The sequence below is a fragment of the Strigops habroptila genome, chromosome 1 (assembly GCF_004027225.2).
Source record: "Strigops habroptila isolate Jane chromosome 1, bStrHab1.2.pri, whole genome shotgun sequence".
In the NCBI taxonomy this organism is placed as follows: domain Eukaryota; kingdom Metazoa; phylum Chordata; class Aves; order Psittaciformes; family Psittacidae; genus Strigops; species Strigops habroptila.
In genome coordinates, this window is record NC_044277.2 from 48,058,368 (window position 1) to 48,078,345 (window position 19,978).

Below are 19,978 nucleotides of genomic sequence, written 5' to 3' on the forward strand. Positions count from 1 at the left end.
AATATATCATGAAGCATACTGTGCCCTTGGAAACAGCCTTTTGCAGTTTCTGTCTGTAGAACAACCCTTATAGCTCACAGGAGAACCACACAGTGAAAACATGGGTGTGTTAATTCTTTGTAGGCTTGAATTTGCTGCTCCTTTGTAGATGTCAGTTTGTTTGAAAAGCCATCTGCTGGTCTTGAGCCTTTAGTATTTGCTTGCCAACCAGAACGAGATAGGTGGGGAGTATGTTGCTTTTATTGCTCTGTACAAGGCATATCTGAACTGCAGAGAAAAGCAGGAGGATGATGGCCCATAAAGGTAAGAGGATGACAAATGCAGGTAGGGTTATTTTTCCCAGAACTTCAAATGCTCAAATTCAGTATGCAATTGTTTCTGAACTGGATATTTTTAAAGGGCATCAAGCCAAATAATTTCAGGCCAAATATGTGGCTATTTAAGCAAATACATTACAGAGCATTAAAGGCAACTCCAATAAAAAAATCTTTTTAATTGTGCCCGAATCTGTGCAGTTGTGCCTCAGATCAGAGCCAGAGGACACGGTGAGGCAGGACACTGTAATGCTCAGTGCCAAACAGACTGAGGGCCAGAGCTCTGAAAGAGGCAGATCATGTTCATGGAGGATATTTCTTTTCCCTCTCTGCTTTGAATATTCCCTTGCAAGTGTTACAAAATGTAAATGCAATAGCCTTGTGTGGATAAAACCTAGAAAGAGCATCTCCCTGCATGAAATGTGCCAGCCCTGTTCACCATTTGCAGGATAAACCCTGTTTCCTGCCAGGCTGTCCCACTTTGAACAGGGAGTTTCCTCTCTCCAAACAATAGCGGCATGGGTCAGCATTGCCCTCAGGGCGAGTGGGTTTAGAGGGGAGGAGGTGTGCAGGTGAGAGAGAAATGGTTTGCAATAGAAGCAGGACTGATTTTTCCATGACTGCACCAGGATGGTGCTATGCCAAACCCCCTTGGCATGGGGTTTGCTGGATTTGCACTCACCATGTGGACAAAGAGACTGTCCGCTGGACATGGTTGTGGTCCCTGACCTGGGCAGTGCTCCCCGCTCATCCGTCTGCCCTCCTGCAGCATCTCCTCTGGAAGCAGAGTGGCACTGCCTGCACAGCAGATGATTTCAGCAGGCTGAAGTCCATCAAAGCGTTCTAAAGATTCTTTAAAGCACAGTGTGAACAACTTAGAGGCTGTTTTTTCCTTTTGCATTAGCTGCATGAGGACGAAAGCACATCGGACACAGGACATGGCAATGCTTTTTCTTGTGCTGCAGCATGGGTGCTTCGGCAGGACAGGCTGCCAGAGGAACATAATCTCTGCCCCCACTCTTCCTGACCAGGGCTGATGGAGCTGTTTTTTCCAGTGAATTTCCAGCTAGGCTATTAAAATAAACTTCTCACTGAAGGCTTCTGCCTTGAAGCAGCCACCCTGCTTCTGTATTTGCCTCTGTTCTGTAACTCTCTGTGCTGTCGAATGGGGGTCTCCTCTCCCAGGCTATCCCCTGTGCAGCTGAAATTAACCCCTATGCAATCCTACAGAGCATTAATACTTCACTTTAAATCACACAAAACCACTATTTAAGGACTTATAAGCATCCTGCCCCTGTTGTAAGTTATCCAAATGCCATCCATCAGCTATATCACAACCTGAAGTGAACTGGATGTTGCACTGTGCCTTGCTCATGTTTTATCATGAAGTCACTAGGCAAGAAGGTTGAGGTTTGTCTGCTTTTATTCTGTTTTGTTTGTGTTTTAATAATCATTATTTGCAGCCAAATTCTAAAGTCCATGGTTAGGGCCCCTAGGGTCAAATTTCCCTTAACTCTTGTTAGGGGAGGGAAAAATTGAGTCAGGACCTTATGATCTGAACATAAGCAAACAATCTGTTGTGGCAAACTCATGGGGGGATAAAAAAATATGATGATTCAAGGCAACAATATGCTCATCCTGAGATCATCATTTTCGCAAAAGCAGAGGGTAACAGCTGTGTGTTCATCAGAGGATTATATCTTCCCGCTGTTACTTCTGTGACTCTAAATAAAACCTCTAATGCCAGCGCAGCAGCGTGGCCAGAGAACACAGCAATGGCAGGAACAAATCCCTCCCTTCTGCTTTGGGTAGATTTCTGTGGATAGGGTTGTCTTTATGGAGTCTTACTTAAATTATTTTTCCTGTTAGGTCCAGAATGTGGAGATTCAAATAATCTCCCTCCTTCTAAAATCCCCCTCTCTCCCTTCTAAAATCATAGATGAGGAGTCCATGTCCTGCTGAAGATGTAATTGAAAGGCATATACAATTACAGTGTTTAATTCCAAGATTTTCCCATATTTTAGTTAAAAACCTGCTGGATTCTGAAGCTTAGGTTGTGCTAGATTTAAAAACACACGTCCATCCAGGAGCACAACATGAATGAATACGAGCATTAAATTCTGCTGACCATTCACTTCAAAATTTTTCCACCGCATGTGATTCCAGGACAAATATTGATTGAATAACCTCTCTGTGTGTGAAGTGTGGTCTGACACCCAGAGTGATCTTTCTCTTCCGTGTCTAATCACCAGAGATAGCTCTAAGCTTCCTTTTGTACCAAAAATCTTGTTTCATAACACAGCTTCCCTGCTCTTTGGAACCTGAGTTTCTCCGTTTGTTTGCTCAGCCAGTTGAGTTCTGCTGGGCTATTGCTGTGTTTGATTTGCCTGTTAGCTTTGTCACTGGCTGAAATGGCCCCAGGGCTGGTTTGTTCAAGGCTTTTTTTTCTCTGGAAGAGGTGGTGGAGGGTTTTGTTCTCCACAAGTTGGATGGCATCACCGCGCGTGAGGTTTGCCTCGCTGGCAGCTGCTCGTCCACCCAAGCGATGGCACGGTGTGCATGCACACATGCGGGCACCGAGTGTCTGCCCAGTCTCTGATGGGTTTTATCCAATGGGCCTCCCATTTTATCTATAAATGATGGGTTTAGATCTGATTTTTCGGGATGCAAGGTAACAATAGCTCTTATTACAGAGATGCTGAACCCCTGGGGCAGATGGAGAGGGAAGGGCATTAGGGCTGGTGCTTGTTGAACGGGCTCAGACAATGCTGAGGAAATAGAGGCTGTAGCAGAGCAAAGAAGTTTGAATGAGATGCTCTGTCTGTCTTACGGTTGCTCTTTATTACAGAGAAAGAAGACAAATATTATAATTGACCTGATAATTGCTTTTCACAAACACAGAGTGCAGGCTATAAGGCTTCTATAGAGCCCATAGCCCCCCTGAAGGTTCCCCATGGGAAAGCTGGTGGAGTGCCCCCCAACACACACACACACACACACACCCCCAGCTGCCATCCATGTCTTCGGGACATGTGCTATGAGCTATGGGTACCGCAGCCTGGATTTTTATTCATCTTTCATTGGTGCCATCACCAAAATTACTAATATCTGGGTCTCCAGCTCTCGGCAAAGACGTGCACGTTTGTGGAGCACACATCGCCCTCTTCTAGCCTAAGAAACAGTATTATTTATTCTCATGTTAACTAAAAATACTCGGATTGGTTTCCTGTGAGATTATGATTCTTGATTCTCTCTATAAATATACATACATAAACACACTCTCACTATATATATCAGTAAATGCATATATACATACATATATATATATATCCCTGCCCTCCCCTTCTCTTCTCACAGGCTGAACAGTCCCAGTGAGAGGACAGTAACTTTCCATCACAAATGCTTTTCCTGTGACTGTTTTTTGTTTTCTAAGCCTGTGAAAATATTTTCATTTTGGTTGTCTATAAATAAATAGAAATTTGACTTCCAGAATGTGTTACTAGAGCAAATCAAGTGCTAGGATTGCTGCCTTTTAAACAAATACTCTTATGATTTACTTGCAGATAACACCCTCATTTAAAAAGCACCATGATGATGAACCGAGATCTCTGTTACGCAGTGGTTAATTATAGCAGTTTCAGTTTTGGTAGCTCTATTAGGTAGTCATACCTCAAACCAATATGCTCACATCTCTCTGTTACAGTTTCTTAAAAACATGATTGAAACCAAATCTGAGTCTTCATACATCCAAGCCTGTGTCTGAAGCCATCCACATGCCGAACCAAGGGGATAAAAAGATGCAAGAAGCCCTCTTCCTCTCCTGCCTGGCCTAACCTGGCCAGTAAAGGCTGGTGCACAGACTTCAGCTGCCAGCAGAGCTTCCCTGGTGATTGCATCCTCCTCCTTATCCTCCTCCTCAGCATAATAGCAGAAGATTGCTTTCCCTGATGATTTTTCCTCCATGGAGAGTGTAAGCTGTATGTCCAGATGATTGTCCAGACATAACCTCCAATGCAGGAAATCTCCAGGCTGGGGGAAGCTGGGATGCTGTGTCACAAGAAGAGTGGCTTACTATACTTTACCTGTGTCTTTTTCTAGACTCTTTCTTTAAGTCACAGCTGTGGCTTAGCGGACCTCTGCTCTTACTAGATGTGCTGCTCTCCCCATGGCTATCTTTGAGACATGTGGACCAAGCACTGAAGCTGCTTTTCAGTTTTAAAATTTCAGTATGAGGGAAAGGGGAGCTTTGTCAGGATCTGGCCCTTGGTGAGGAGGACCATCCATGCAGCATACACGAATGCTTGGTGCACTGACTTGGAACAGATTGTGCCACACCATTTTGCATTTGGGTCACGATATTGACTGCTGTCCATTCCCTGGGTACATGCTTTGGAAATCCCTGCTTGAGAAATGTCCTCCTGCTGAATATTAGATGCAGGTTAGAGAGATCCTTGCTCCTTTTCTTAAGATATGAATGGTCAGCAGGTGTGGTGGGTTGACCCTGGTTGGACAACAGGTCCCTACCAAAGCTGCTCTATCACTCCCCCTTTTCAGCTGAAGAGGGGACAGAAAATATAACAAAAGGCTCATTGGTCGAGGTAAGGCCAGGTAGAGATCACTCACCAGTTACTGTCATGGGCAAAACAGACTCAACTTGGGGAAATTAGTTTAATTTGTTACCAGTCAAATCAGAGTGGGGTAATGAGAAATACAATATAAACCTTAAATCACCTTCCCCCCACCCCTTCCTTCTTCCCAGACTCAACTTCGCTCCTGAATCTCCACCTCCTTCCTGTTCAATTCTGGGACAGGGAATCAGTGGTTTAGTGCAGGGATGCCTGCTTTGTTAACTCTGATTTCCACACTGATCTAATCCTTCCAGGTACCACAACTTTACCTGATGGAGGAGGTGGCACCAGAGAAGTGGTATCAGGAGTCCTGTGGGCTTTCTCCTATGCTGGTCTCCTTGGAAGCTACATGTAGCTCTGTACAGCACCTTTCTCCCTTCCCTCTCCTGTCTCCTGTGACTCACTGACCCCATGTTCATGGTGGCTCTGCTGTCTCAAGGAACTTACCCAAGGAGAGCAAACTGCATGTCTGAGCATGGGGAGAGACAAGGGACCATAGGTCTTTTCCCCCAGTCCCAGGGGAAAGAGATAATGCAAAGTAGGAATGCTCTGGCTTTAGAAGGAGATTGGGGATACAGGCACACGCCAGGGGGATGGGTGCCTTGGAAAAAGCGGGGGGTGGGGGGCCAGGACAAGCTGTGCAAACACAAGACTTGCAAGGAAAGTCTTGTGGTACCTCGTAGTAGTGGTACCTGGCAGTGTTGCTTTGGGCTGGGAATGCTGCTGTACTGTAGTCCATGGAGCTGGTGCATTACACACTCCTCCTTATGATGACTTTTAAATTAGTATATTCCTGCAAGTTTTAATCTTTCTCTTATCATGAGGCTGTTGGGGAGAATTAAATCCTAACTCGCATCCATCTGGGAGCTGAAAATGTCAGTGGAGGCTGAAGAGTGGTCTCTGCAGAGAGGCCATCATGGTGAGATGTGCTCCACGCTCCTGCTGGCACAGTTTGCTGGAGTTGTTTATTGCCTCCTATTATTTTTTGCCCTTTTTCTTTTTTTGTTTAATTCTTTTTGCCATTGCCTCTTTCATGGAAAGCATTAGGAATCAGGAAGGATTTTCAACATAGTGCTGCACCCAAAACCTTCAGCACAGGAACGTGTTAGAGCCACAGCTGTTCAGGCATCTCGTGACAGGACTGCCTCCTATCAATGCATGGCTTAAAAAAGATTACTTAAAAAAGCTACTTTGTGGGGGAAAGTGAGAGCGTGGACCAGCTATTCACACTTAGCAATGCTTGCAAAGTGAAATCATCTCACTTGGGACCAAAGGGCAGACAAGTGAATAAGGCTGAGCTGCTTCCACTCTGTCTTCTGTTTGCCTGGTGGGAGGACGCAAGGCATCACCTGTGAAGTTTGCCATCTCTGCTCAGTTGGCTGGTGGATCAGTTATCCTCAGCAGTGCCACAGCCAACCCAGCTGGTCATCCTGGAGAGTGCTGAGCCAATGTTCCCGCTTGATACCACAGCTCAGGAACTTTAGAGGATCTCGGGAATTTTAAAGGGCTTGAAAGTTTTCCATCGCTCTGCTTTCGCAAGAAGGTTTTCCCTGTGCTGCTTTGTGGTTTTGATGCTCAGAACAAACAGATGCTCATTTAGAAGCGGGCCAGAATTCCCAGACTTGTAGGAAATACTCTCTGCTTTATTTTGCACTGTTCAGTACTGGAAGCTAAGCATGAAAACTGTCCCTGTGAATAACCTCAGCCATTCCCCCATTCCAGGCACTTGTTGCTCATGCTGCAAGCTCTCCCGTAGCATAAGCAGTTGGAGACCATCTGTGTACGAGCTGGAGAAACTTACGTAAATATTGGTGCTGTTATGTAGAAGGTGCTGGGCTAAATGATTTATTAGTGTGCTCAGTGCTGATGCCAAGAGGGTTCTTCTCAGGTTGGCTTTTATCACTGACACCTCCTTACGGGGTCTCATCTACTGGAAAATTCCTAGTAACTGGATAGTGGGAGGGACCTGCAGCCCCAGGTCATGTAGCTGACCATCTTGTACTTGAAGCTGTGTAATCCCTTGCAGCATGAGAGAACAAAGCTCTCAGGCACGGCCATCCTGGAGGCATGGCCCTGCAATAGTGAAGTCCGATGGGAGAAGCTGCAGCCTCTGCACTAGTTTCTCCCTTTGTAGTTTCTTTGTTTTGTTTTTGCGCAGGGGCTGAGTTAGAGGTGCCAGGGCAGCAGTCAAAAGTTACTTCACCCTCTACAATCCTTGAGCAGAGACTGGGCTGACACTGCGTGTCTGTAAGCCTTCCTTGTTTAAGGGAAGTCCTTCATTTAGAAACCAGAACAGTCTAAACCTCATTTAATATCAGACTTTAGGTCACTTATTCATCCCCGCTGCTTATAGCAGAGCAGACCCCTGGACATGGGGACTCTCTTTTGACGTTCATGAAGCTTTATTTGTTGGGTGTTGCTGGATGCAGGAGCCCAACAGATGAGGGTAGCCTGAGGCTAGGCTGAGCATGGATTCCCAATAGGAACACACACAAAACCTGTGCACACCTGGACACAACAGCACAATGCAGTGTCGTGGTTTAACCCCAGCCAGCCACTAAGTGCCACACAGCCGCTTGCTCGCTCACTCCACCACCGACTGGGATGGGGAAGAGAATCAGAAGGGTAAAAGTGAGAAAACTCATGGGTTGAGATAAAGACAGTTTAACAGGTAAAGCAAAAGCAGCATGTGCAAGTAAAACACAGTAAGGAGTTCATTCACCACTCCCCATGGTCAGGCAGGTGTTCAGCCATCTCCAGGAGAGCAGGACTGCATCACGTGGAAACAGTTACTTGGGAAGACAAGTGGCATCACTCCCAACATGCTCCCTTCCTTCTCCCCCCAGCTCTATATGCTGATCATGACACCATATGGTATGGAACATCCCTGTGGTCAGTTGAGGTCAGCTGTCCTGGCTGTGTCCCCCCCCAGCTTCTTGTGCACCCCAGTCTGCTCACTGGTGGGGTGGTGCGAGAAGCAGAAAAGGCCTTGGCTCTGTGTAAGCACTGCTCAGCAGCAATGAAAACATCCTGTATTATCAACATTGTTCTCATCACAAAGCCAAAAGATTGCTCCATACAAGTTATTATGGAAAAAATTAACTATCCCAGTCAAAACCAGCATGCCTAGAAAACAAAGCACTCACACAAGCAGCACCAACAGCCTTGGTCCTGTCCCCCTCAGCGTGTGATCAAGATGAAGGTCCATCGGCGGGAAACACCTACATACACACCATGTGGACAGCAGCTGTCCTTGTACATCCAGACTATCCAGTAGCTGCTGGCACCTGGGGGGCACACAAGCCCCTGAGGGCCCCAGCCCCACTCCAGTTACAGGCACAGACCCTTTTGAGCATATATACACACACAGAGGCTGTGGATCCCTCCAGTAACCAGCCATGGACACCTAGTCTACCTGGCAGCTGGCCCTGGATGCTCCTATCTCCATTTGCACAGACATGTCCACAGATGGGCCATGTTGTGGACCCCAAACCCCACATTCTCCCCCATGGTGGGCCTGGCTCCTGTGGTCCTGCCAGTAGCCAACTCCTCCAGCTGTCTCACAGGCAAGGACACACACGCTCCTGGCCCGGGCTTACCTCCGCTTTGGTACCTGGCTCCTAATGCACCTATCCCGCTTCCCTGCCAGCAACAGTAGCCTCCTCCCCCCATCCCTCCTACACAGGGAAACAGAGATTTAATGAGCAGACAGGACAGACAGCAGCAATGAGATGCAGGGCATGTCCAGACAAGCACGCTGACCAGCCACTGTTGAGGTGCACTGACCCCTCTCATCCCTTAATTCTCCCACACACATTATTCCTCAAACCACCGTGATCCCTCCTTGCTGCTGCTTTTGGTTCCTCATAACATCCTATAAGTTTCTGCAATACCAGGACGCTGTTCCCCTGTGACCCAGAACGTGCTTCCTGCCCTCAGCCTGAGGTGCTTGGGAGAGCCTTTCCCATTGTCTCACCGTGATGGATGTCACCCCCAGCCTACGGGGCTGAGGCTCCGCTGGGACAGCCCCACACGGGACTCGTGTCCCCAGTGAGGTTATTAGGGTCCCCCCACCTGCTGTCATGCCTCTGCACTACTCTTTGCCAGGGGGTGAGCCTTTTGTCCCATAACTTAACAACACTAGGTCTGACATATGGAAAACTTTTTGATCTCCCAAGTTATTTTGGAAGCTTTGGTTAAATAAAAGCCAAAATTTATAGAATCATTTGATTGTAGGGGCTGGAGCTTTAGTGATGCAGCATCTGTGGGCTTGGCAGTGAGATCATGACCCTCAAAAGCATTGCAGCAGTCAAAATGGGAAAGTGGAATGGTCTGAAAACCCAACCAAAACACCTAAATGCACACATGTAAGCAGCAGAAGAGAAAGAGCTCAGAAGGGCTGTCAGTAGGTCAGGAAAATCCTGGAATGTCACGTGTTGAAAATTCATCCAACCTCCTTGATATAAAGTTGCATACAGAGCACTTCTGAGCAATAAACGAGTCTCTTATCTCAAAGCCTTAAAAAATTGAATCAGCTAGTGAGTGGGCAGTTTGGAAATCCTCCCTGGACAATTCTCCCCTTTGGCAGCAGCCGTGGCCAAGGAACATCAGGTCTTTCATGTTGTAGCTTTTTTTTACCTTTCAAAAGAACGAGAGATGTGCAGAGCAGCAGATACTCTGACTGAGGCCTGCAGGGACAGCAGCCACAGACATAATCACATAATTTTATTTTTCTATGCTCTGTTCCCCATATTTTTCCACTTGCATGATTTATTCTTGGTTTGTATATAGCATAAATATAGAAAAGATGCAGTTCCCTCTGCCTGAGGGAGATAGAAATGCAGAAAAAGGTGACTAAGATTAAAATATGTTAAACCAATTTGACATATTTGATTCAACAGCCACCAGTTGTATAGCGGCTCAAGGAAAGCCACCAGAGTAGGTTATCCAGATTGGTGAGTTTTGAAAGTGGATGTAGAATAGGCCAGGATCTGACAGAAGGGTCTTGGCCATCCTTATGCTAACATGCCTCTCAAACTTTGGGGAAACAGAATATTTCCACGCAAAACCCCTGCCACATGGGTTTGCCTCTGCCAGTGCCCCATCCTACAGCCAAGCTTCTGCAATGGGATGTGAATTACAGCTCCTTGCTTTCTAATTGCTGAACTCCATTGTGTTTCATAGCATCTTGAGGTTTTTGCTCTTCAAAACAAGACCCCCTTTAAAAACATTTCAAGTTAGTCTGAGCCAAAAGCCTGAATGCAGAGTGGTGAGAGAGATGGGAAATTGCTGTGGAAAATATTTTACCATGAGGAGTGCAGATGATGGCCCTTGGCAGGCAAGCATCAGTTTTGTTCTTGAAATGGTATGTACAGCTAGGGCTTGGAAGACCCCAGCAGATTAAAGCAGGGTGCTACCTCTAGGTAGCAAATCAGAGAGGCTGAAAAAAGAAGTGATTGTTTTTACGAGACTCCTGAGAGTCTTGTAACTCTATGTTGAAGGCAGTTCCTCTAGGAGAATGACTCAGTGCTTACTACAGCTTGTGGGTGTCTTTGCCTGGTGTAAAAAGAGCTATCACAGGTTAAGGAACACAGAGGAGAGCCCCTAGAGTAGGTCATGTCAAGTTTACATACCTATTTGGAATAATCACTTGTAGTCTCTTGGTACTAAATGCCTTAAGTCTTAGTGTTCATATTCTCATATCCTTCCCAGTTCAGTCCTAGGATAAACAGATTCTGCAGAAGTTTTCTTCTGAGAAAGCTCACAAGATCCATTTTTATATATACTGAATTGGAAATAGTTTTCATCACAAAGAGAAATGTGGTTTTAAAAATATTGTTTCAGTGCTAGTTCACATTTGCTTTAACGTGAATATAATGCCTTTATAAATAAACCCCTTTCTGTGAGGAGATCATATGTGCAGTAACTTTGAACAGCTGGCACAGCATGGAGTCCACCAGTCTCCACAGCACGTCTTTTTTAAGACGTACTGATCAAGAAGTAATGATTTATGAAATCTTAGTTTCCACAATGCTATGTTAGAACTGTTTGGTCATCTGACATCTTGATAAAATTATCACAAAAGCCTCCTTTGCTTATTCTTAGTGTGGAGAAGAGCCTTAACAAAGTCTTGCTGAGTGCAGTTCCACCAGTAAGCATCACTAACCCAAGACTCCCCTGGCTTGATGGTCTCCATTAACTAAGGGGGAAGATGGAACAGATGGGACATACATGCAATTCCTTTCTCAGGAATGCATAATACCTTTCAAGAGTCACTAAGAAAATACTCTGCGTTAATACTCAGAGATTGAGGAATAAAAAAAGCCTTTTGACTCCCCCCCAACAGTTAATTCTTTCAACACAGGCTTGGGAAGAATGGAGTCATATTTCCAATGATTTCATGTGCTTATCTACTATACACCAAAGGAGAAGTAGAGGGAAGTGTGGCTAAACCCATCTTCTTTACAACTTTTTATATTTCCTTTTTTCCCTTGCTTAAGTGTCAAATTATTAGGACTAAACTTCAAAAGTCTCACTGGTTTGTCTGAATGATTTGCCAAGCACTTAACAATTTACTAGCAATTAACAGAGTGCATTTGGCAGGCTGGCAAACTCGAAAGTATTCAGTTGGTACCCAGCAAGCAAAACGCTTTAGAAATGCATAGAAAAAGCACGGTGATTTCAGAGAGGGTTGTCATGATGAGTTTGAGTTTCTTACCTGCTTCTATTAATTTGACAGTAATGGTATACACTGAATTGCATTAGGATAGAGTGAAATACTTCAAGAAGTCGAATATTTCAAATCAATTTTTTAGATATAATTTTGTGGAAAATTTTAGCTTTTTGTTCCAAAGTGGAATGCTACTACAATTTGAAATACCAGATGCTTCCAGGGAATAGAAATAGGAAATCACCTTTTTTGATTTGCAACTATTAGTGTTTTGGTTCTAATTATATTAATCCTTATCCTTGTGTGATGGAGTACCTGTATTTTTGCAAACTTGCTTAAATAAAAGAAAATTTGAATTAAAATAATTGCCTCTTCTAGGGCATCTGCTCAGCATTAAAAGAATATCAACTCATTATCTGATACACATTATCCCAAGATAATGTTAGCTGTTTTTTTTATTTTTCATTTTATGCTTCTTTTGAATTGCAGCTTAAATTCCCAAGCTCTTTGAAATGGTGAGTCATTAGGAATGTCATTTCAAAGACTGTATTTAATCTCTTTATCTTTTCCCACAACTGATTTACCCAAGAGCACAAGTAAAGCACATGTTACAGACTCCCAAAGGCCCTCAAATCGTTATTTCTTTCTTATCTAGCCTTATTTTATTCTCACTTTATTTAAAACTGTCCTAAAAAGACTCATTGAGTTGGTAATTTTGACTGTGAGGGAATTGAGTGCTTTTTTAGCACCGCATGGATTTGCGCTGATGACTGGCTCTGAATTTTGCTTCCTCTGCTTCTTGTTTCACAGGAGTCTCATCCACAGCACAGTCTCCTGTCTGTTCCTACTGGTTTTGGAGTACAGGCATATAAAGGTCTTTTCTATTACTACGTTTGGGGTTTTTTTAAAGCCTTCTCCACATGAAACTGGTGGCTAAGTATAAACAACATCAGGGAAGGTATTATGTTAGTGAAAAAGTATTAATTCAAACCAGTTATTAAAGTTGGTGAATATAAAACATTAAAAAAAAAAAAAAAAAGAAAATAATCAAAGACCAAACTGATCTCTCCTCTGAAGTTTAAAATCCTAGGTAAGAAAATCAAGGATGTTTACATAAACTAGTCAGAAAGAAGAAGAAAAAAAAGGGACATCTTCTTTCCCTTTCCAAATTGTGGTTAAGATTACATTTATTCTGGTACAGTAGTTGAAATGTATGAATATGTGATACCACCACACAGAAGTAGACATGGGACTCCTCCCACAGTTACTTCTGGGGATATTTTCCTCACTTTTCTGGTATGACTATCTCACGTGTGTCACCAGATTGTATTTAAAACTGTTCATGCATTGGGCTAATTCCAAGTATAGCCACTTATTGGTGTAGAAGGCATGTACTAAATGTTATTGGTCTGATCTGGTAACATAATCTAGTTTGAGGATGCCTTCCCAAGAAATACATGCATTTAGCTTAAATCAGCTTTCCCCTGTCTGCAATGAAAAGCTTTCCTCACATGTTGACCTTAAGCTCCAACTACTTTTCCAAACAAGATGTTAAAAAGGAGCCTTGGGTACAAATGAGACTCTGATTAGCCTTGTTCATGGCTGCAGCTGGAATGCAGACAAAAACTACCCAAGGATAAGAGCTCTTCAAGTGTCCTTCTCAAAGTTCCTGCTGGAAAAGGTTGTCTCCCACCAAGTCTTGGAGACAGACCTTTCTGTCCTTGACTGGAAACTTTCAGTGCCTCTATTCACAATGAATCATAGAATGGTTTGGGTTCGAAAAAACCTTAAAGACAATCTAGTTCCAAACCCGTTGCCACAGGCAGGAACACCTTCCACTAGACCAGGTTGCTCAAAGCCCTATCCACCCTGGCCTTGAACACTGCCAGGGATGGGGCAGCGACAGCTTCCCTGGGCAACCTGTGCCAGTGTCTCACCACCCTCATAGTAAAGAATTTCTTCCTAATATCTCATCTAAACATACTCTCTTTCAGTTTAAAGCTGTTCCCCCTTGTCCTGTCATGACCTGCCCTTGTAAAAAGTCCCTCTCCAGATTTCCTGTAGGCCCCCTTCAGTACTGGAAGGCTGCTATAAGATGTTCCTGGAGCCTTCTCTTCTGCAGGCTAAACAACCCCAGCTCTCTCAACCTTTCTCCATAGGAGAGGTGCTCCAGCCCTATGATCATCTTCATGGCCTCCCCTGGACTCACTCCAGCTCCATGTCCTTCTAACATTGGGGGCACCAGAGCTGAACGAAGTAGTGCAGGTGGGGTCTCACCAAAGCAGAGTAGAGGGGCAGGATCACCTCCCCTGACCTGCTGGTCACACTCCTTTTGATTTAGCGCAGGATATGGTTGGTTTCTGGGCTGCGAGCGCACACTGCTGGATCATTTGAGCTTTTTGTTAACCAACACCCCCAAGTCCTTCTCCTCCCTCAATCCAGTCTCTGCCCAGCTTTTATGATGCAGGAACATGATGCAGAAACTCCTCCCAACCACCTGGAAGTCCATGTGGCTCTGCTGCAATGACATTTGCACCTCAAGCGCTGTGCCCAGGATGCCAGATGTCTAGCCACATGTGTATCCTAGAAGTATTCTAAAGAGGAGAAGCAGATTTAAAAGTATGGGAGACAGAAGACAATTGTAACCCAGGGAAAATCTCATATTAATATAACCACTGAGAGGAGAAGAAATTTATCTACATTTACAGCATTCATAATTTCAAACAGCATTGGTATCTTTATAGCCCACCTAAGACACAGCCACCCAACCTGTGCTGAGCCATCACTTTACCTGTGATGTAACCTGTAAAATAATTCACAAAAGTCAACACTATTTACATCCTCTGCAGCACAATATTTTTCCATGTGCTGACACACAGGAATAGAAATTATCATCACAAACTGCATGCAAACCACAGACTAAGAAATTAAGAGGAATTCTGAGGAAAAAGCTTTACATATTAGTTTTTATCTGAAATGAATGAAACTGCTCTACATGGACATGAAGCAAGCCTGGTCCATCTTCCATTGAGTCAAACTTTGGGCTTATTTCTGCACTGCCTTGCTCCCTCCCTTGGTAGTTAGTTGTTCATACTTGTATATGTATGAACATATATAACATATATAGAGAATGCTCCTCTAAATTTTATGCTCACTCTGTGCAGGAACAAAACAAAGACTGAATCTGTTCAGACCGAGCAGTCCTTCTGCACTAAGACACTTAAAAGAAAGGTATCATCAGTTCATTCTTCCAAATGCTCCACAAGTGATTTATCTGAATACAGCAAAGCCCTTTTTTTGTGGATCAGGGCTGACATGGCCAGGCTGATTTTAATGTTGATTATTTCTAAGAGTCCACTGATACCCCATGACCTATCAACAATGAACACCTCACTGCTCTCTTCCCCTCCCTCCTCTTCTTCCTCTGCTCTTTCCCCCTCTCTGTAATTTTGTTCTCTTGTATTGTTTTTTTTTGACAGGAGTTTCCATTAATCAGCAGACAGACACAGTTTTCCTCCTGCTTCAGCAGGGACAAGTCATTCATCCTTTCTGCGTGAGAAAGGCAAAGTTCAAAAGCACAACTAATTAGAAGCAGCTAATGGCCAAGTTGGCCTTGCAGGCGGTGCAGGAAACGCAGCTTGCCTGTGGACATGTTATCAACAATCTGTCTGACTTCTGGGCTCCAAGCAGCCAAAGAAATGGTTTATGATGAAAGGTTTCCTTCTCAAGCTGAGATCTGTTCACAGACTGGACAGATAGCACTCTAGATGTGCTAAAGCACATCTTTATGTTTTTCTGAATGACACTCGGCCGCCGACTTGAAGGCTGTACAGTCATTGGGCCCATGCCAGTGTCTGAACGTCACAAACTTGAATACATGCTAAGAAGCACTAGGAATACAGTAGTCCATAAGAAGCTCTGCTAGAACCCCTCAGCATTACCTTGGATTCAAGAAAGGCTTGACTTTCAGAAGTCAATAAAAAAAGCTGACTTTCAGAAAACACTTCAACCCATTCTAACAGGGGTAATTTCTGATGATGTCAAATGGATGAGTTTTTAGATATTACTGTCTCTTTGGGGGTTGCTACTATGAAAACATCAAGTCCTCAAGTTCTCCCAGTCATGGCTAATGGAATAGTGTTAGATATCTACGTATCTGTTAAAAAAGATGCACAAATCCTAGCATTGATTATGCTAAGTTTTCCCTTATTTCATAAAATGAGAAGAGGCAGCATGAATCCTAAGACACCATCACAGGCAAGGAAAGGAAACCAGAAGATAGTTGTGGCTATCTTGGCAGGACTGCCAGGTGGTTGGGGTGCGACCCAACAGGCACTGCTATTCAGAGACTCCTATTTGGACACTCATATCTGAATACACCTGAAGAAATTTCCGCCTTCCCTCGTCCCTCAACTTGTGGGTAGTGGCTTCATATAAGAAAGTATATTAATACCTGGATCATAAACACTGATTTTAGTCAATTGTCCCAATAACCTCCAAAGACACAAGCCTACTTCAGCTTATGGCTTTTATCCGAAATTCCCTTTCTTCTTCACTGTTTACAGTTGTGGAAAAAAACAGCTCATCAAAGAACACAGTCCACTCCTCTCACAGCAAAGCTGACTGATCACAGCACACTGCCATGCCATAAAGAAAGGAAAGATGGCTAATACTAATTATGAATGTAACAATCTTTAGTTATTTTTTAGCAGACTTTCCTTGCTGGGTGTGACTGGCTCCCCTTTTGCTTCCATTTCCTCTGGAAAAAAGTACACATTATTGCAAGATTTTGCTAAAAAATATAGGTAAGCTGTAACTAGAAATTGAAACTAGAAATCTTTAACTGAATTTCTAAAATTTATACATTTCAATCATCTTTTTTGGTACACAAAAGTTGCTCAGACTTCTGGTATTTCTTTAGGAATTTCTCTTTTTGAAAGGAAATCAGTCTGTTTCTATTTTTGTTTCTAGATTTTAAAAAATTGATCTCTTATCAAGATGAAGTCTGGTTCTCAATAGTGCAGGATTTTTTCTGGCATTAGCACAGCTAGGCAAGGCATCTAAAATTTTAAAAGCAACTGAAGTCTTAAAAATTGGCGAAATAAAGAGCAAAGAGTAGTTCTTACATTAAGTACAAAACCAGTTCCTTACTGTCCTCTAGTGGAGTAGGAATATCCTCACAGACACCAACTGCTTGTGACTAAACCTGTTTCCCCTTAGTGAGCAGCCCTTCCTATTTACTAGTTCCACACTTCATGACTTTATTGGCATCTATCACACCTCTTCTTCTGTGCAAAGGGATTGAATCTTGTCTTCTGCTTTGTGAATTGTCCCCTTCTATATTCCAGGTCTACTTACACAGTGAATAATTTCACCAACTTTCTACTTTGCCCTCTACCCTTTCTCAAAACACCTACAAATAGGCTGAATGTAAAGGGGTCCTAGCAGAACTCCATTGTAATTACCTTCCACTGTGGTGATTTAGGTACTTTTAAATGGGTGTAACCTAGGAGAGAACTTCTTTCATACCATGACAGGCTACTATAGGACAGGAACCATGACAGGTTCTACTGTAAGCTGTCAGATGAATCATGGTTTGACATCTTCAAAGAGTCTAAAAGACTGTACCAGAATGACTTGCCTTTAAAAAGCATCAACTTTTCACATGATTTATCCATAGGCCTGAAAATCTTGTTATACTCTCATCAATTACTCCACTGTTTCCAGTACTCCAGTAAAGCTCATCAGGCTGCAGATCCAATGATCTCCTTGGAGTCTTTTTTAAAGTCTGATGGCACAATTGTCACTTTATACTCCTTGACCATCAAAGCTGCTTTAAGTGACAAGTTCCAACCGACAGTGTGGGGGGAGTTAGCAGTTTCTTCTCTCACTTTCAAATCCGTGGGAGTGGGCTCCAGTCCTGGCAGCTTGCTGACACCCATTTCATTGACCTTTTCTGCCACTTCAGTTTACAACAGCTCTGCCTACCCACCCAGCCTGCAAAGAAAGGCATCACAATAAACAGTGCAAAAATCCAAACTTTTGTCACTTTACCTTTAAATATTCCCATTAAATAATTTAATAATTCCCTTTAATAATTTACTTTAATAATTCCCTTTAATAATTTACTATACCAACTTACTGTGAAGCTTGCTCTTTCTGATAGTTCTTAAAAAATAGGGTTTATAATAAATCCTATTTTTAAATAAACTTTCTCATGTAGCCTATTTCATAACAAATTTTACATTTGATGGGTTACCATGTGCCTTCGCTTCCCTTTTTCTGGACTTAACTTCTTTGTAAATGTTCTCCCTAGCTAAAAGCAGCCTCCTACCTTACTTTCTTAGCCAAAGTCGTTTCTTTACTTTTTTTCTGATACATAAGTATTTATTCAGAGCATGTAATGGTTGTCTTAAAACAATTTTCAAGACACCTGTAAGAATTCCACCTTTTGGCAGCACATACTAATTTTCTTTAAAGTTTCCTGATTTTCAGGAAACCAGACTTACCTTGGCATGGATTCTTTGACTGCCTGCTCCAAGAAATTAACTTCTACAGTGTGTAAACATTTATTGTCAGCAAGTATTAGTATATATGGGAATGACTAAAGATTTTAATGGTTATTTGGCTTTATGCCTTTGCCATTCCTTTGGATATATCCCTGTGAAATGCTAAAGCCAATCAATCGACTAAGCAGGTAGGATGGGAACAGTGCCTAGTGATACATCATCTCTTGTTTTTCTGCAAGGCCTGTGATTCCAACCTAAGAGGATTTTGTGCTACTTAGGTGTTAAATTACTTTTTTTTTAGCTTTCTTTTTAGGCATATGCCATAACCTCTCCACCAGCAGAACCTACCGCCACTCCTATATAACTGGAATTAAGTGGTCCTATCCTCCAAGTTTTTAAATAATACTTTTCTAATACACACATATATAAATATATAAAATGCAAGAATAGAAAGTACAGATACTCCCTCCCCCCCCACCCCCTCCCAAGTATCTGTACTTTCTGTTCTTTTATTTTTCTTTAAGGCATTTAAATAGTTGCTTGGTTTATGATCTCTTTTTAGAGAGAACTCTCACTGGTTGAGCCTAACTCTGATTGTACGCTGCTTGAATATTTGATTCTATTCTAGAATGCTACTTTATTCCTAAGTATCTCACAGTGGCTTACCTACCTATGAAAAAGCATTACCCTGCCTCTGCTCTTACTCTCCAAATGCAAGTATGAAACTGTATCGCCTACTACAAAAAAATTACTTAAGGTATCTCTGGAGAATCCTTCATAACCTAGTGGACAGCAATGGTCATCACCTAGGAGAACTCGTATGCTTATCTCTTCACCACTAAGTGAGACATAGATATAGAAGCAGATCCAAATTAAGGAAAAAAAGAAAGAAATATTGGATTTTCTAATTTAAACACTGAGGAAAACATGGTGCTATATATTTAACACCAAAATTTAACACACTTAGACAACATGGTTTTCACACCTCCAAACTATTAACAGTAGATACATTTCATATTTAATAGAGCTTTATTACAAGTAGATATATCCATTATTGCCAAAAGAGAAAGGCTAAATTAAAAAAATCCAGTGCAAAATAAAAGCACCCTACAAAAATACATTTCTGTTCCCGTTGACAAACATTTAGACCCTTCAAGAACAACTGATTTCAGTGACTTCAAAGCAGTTACTCACTGACCTGAAGTTCAGACAGGATTTGCTGGAAATTTAGCTGTTGACTTAAAAAAGGGGGGGGGGGGGGAGACTCATTGTCTGACAGGTGCAAAAATTGATACAAAATGTATTAACACAATATGAAACAAACATACATTAAATAATTTTGTTTCCTGGTACATCAGATTTTCAAATGAATTTTATAAAATTTACATTTTTAATGAAACTATTTATCTATCATTGTGGAAAAACCAGTTCTTTATTTCAAGTTTATATTAACTATAAATATCTAAAGGCAGCAAAGATACTCTTCAAGTTGGTGTGCCTTACTTCCCCATCCTTTATGTCTTCTGCTCTTTGCCTTTTGGAGAAAACATTACGGCATAAGGCTGCCGTCTTTTTGGACGTTGACAGGGAGCAAGATCCTCTTTAATGTATCCTTAAAAGAGTAAGAATAAATCTGAGATAAGTAATATAAGGAAATGTGCATAACTTTAGTTTCATTTTTTGTTCACCCTCAAAAACATAAATTGTGATTTCTTTCCTTTGTGGCAACTGATTCTCATTTGAAAAAAAAGCTAGAGATCCCAGGGTGCAATACCATTAATGAAAACACTCAGCTGCTTTCTAGTAGATGACTGCATAGTAATGCAATACAGACAGACAATACCGAAGAGTGGAAAC

At 42.6% G+C, this 19,978-nt stretch overlaps 1 protein-coding gene across 4 annotated transcripts in view; it reads right to left on the reverse strand.

The window, feature by feature from the left end:
- Positions 1-19,131: 19,131 nt before the first annotated feature.
- RBBP8 (RB binding protein 8, endonuclease) overlaps positions 19,132-19,978 on the reverse strand; it is a 34,952-nt gene continuing 34,105 nt past the window's right edge. For all 4 annotated transcript variants that reach the window (XM_030502462.1, XM_030502469.1, XM_030502478.1 and 1 more), the window contains one exon: positions 19,132-19,733. In XM_030502462.1, the coding sequence (XP_030358322.1) occupies positions 19,636-19,733 (98 nt within the window). In that variant the 3' untranslated portion in view covers positions 19,132-19,635. The remainder of the gene's footprint in view (positions 19,734-19,978) is intronic.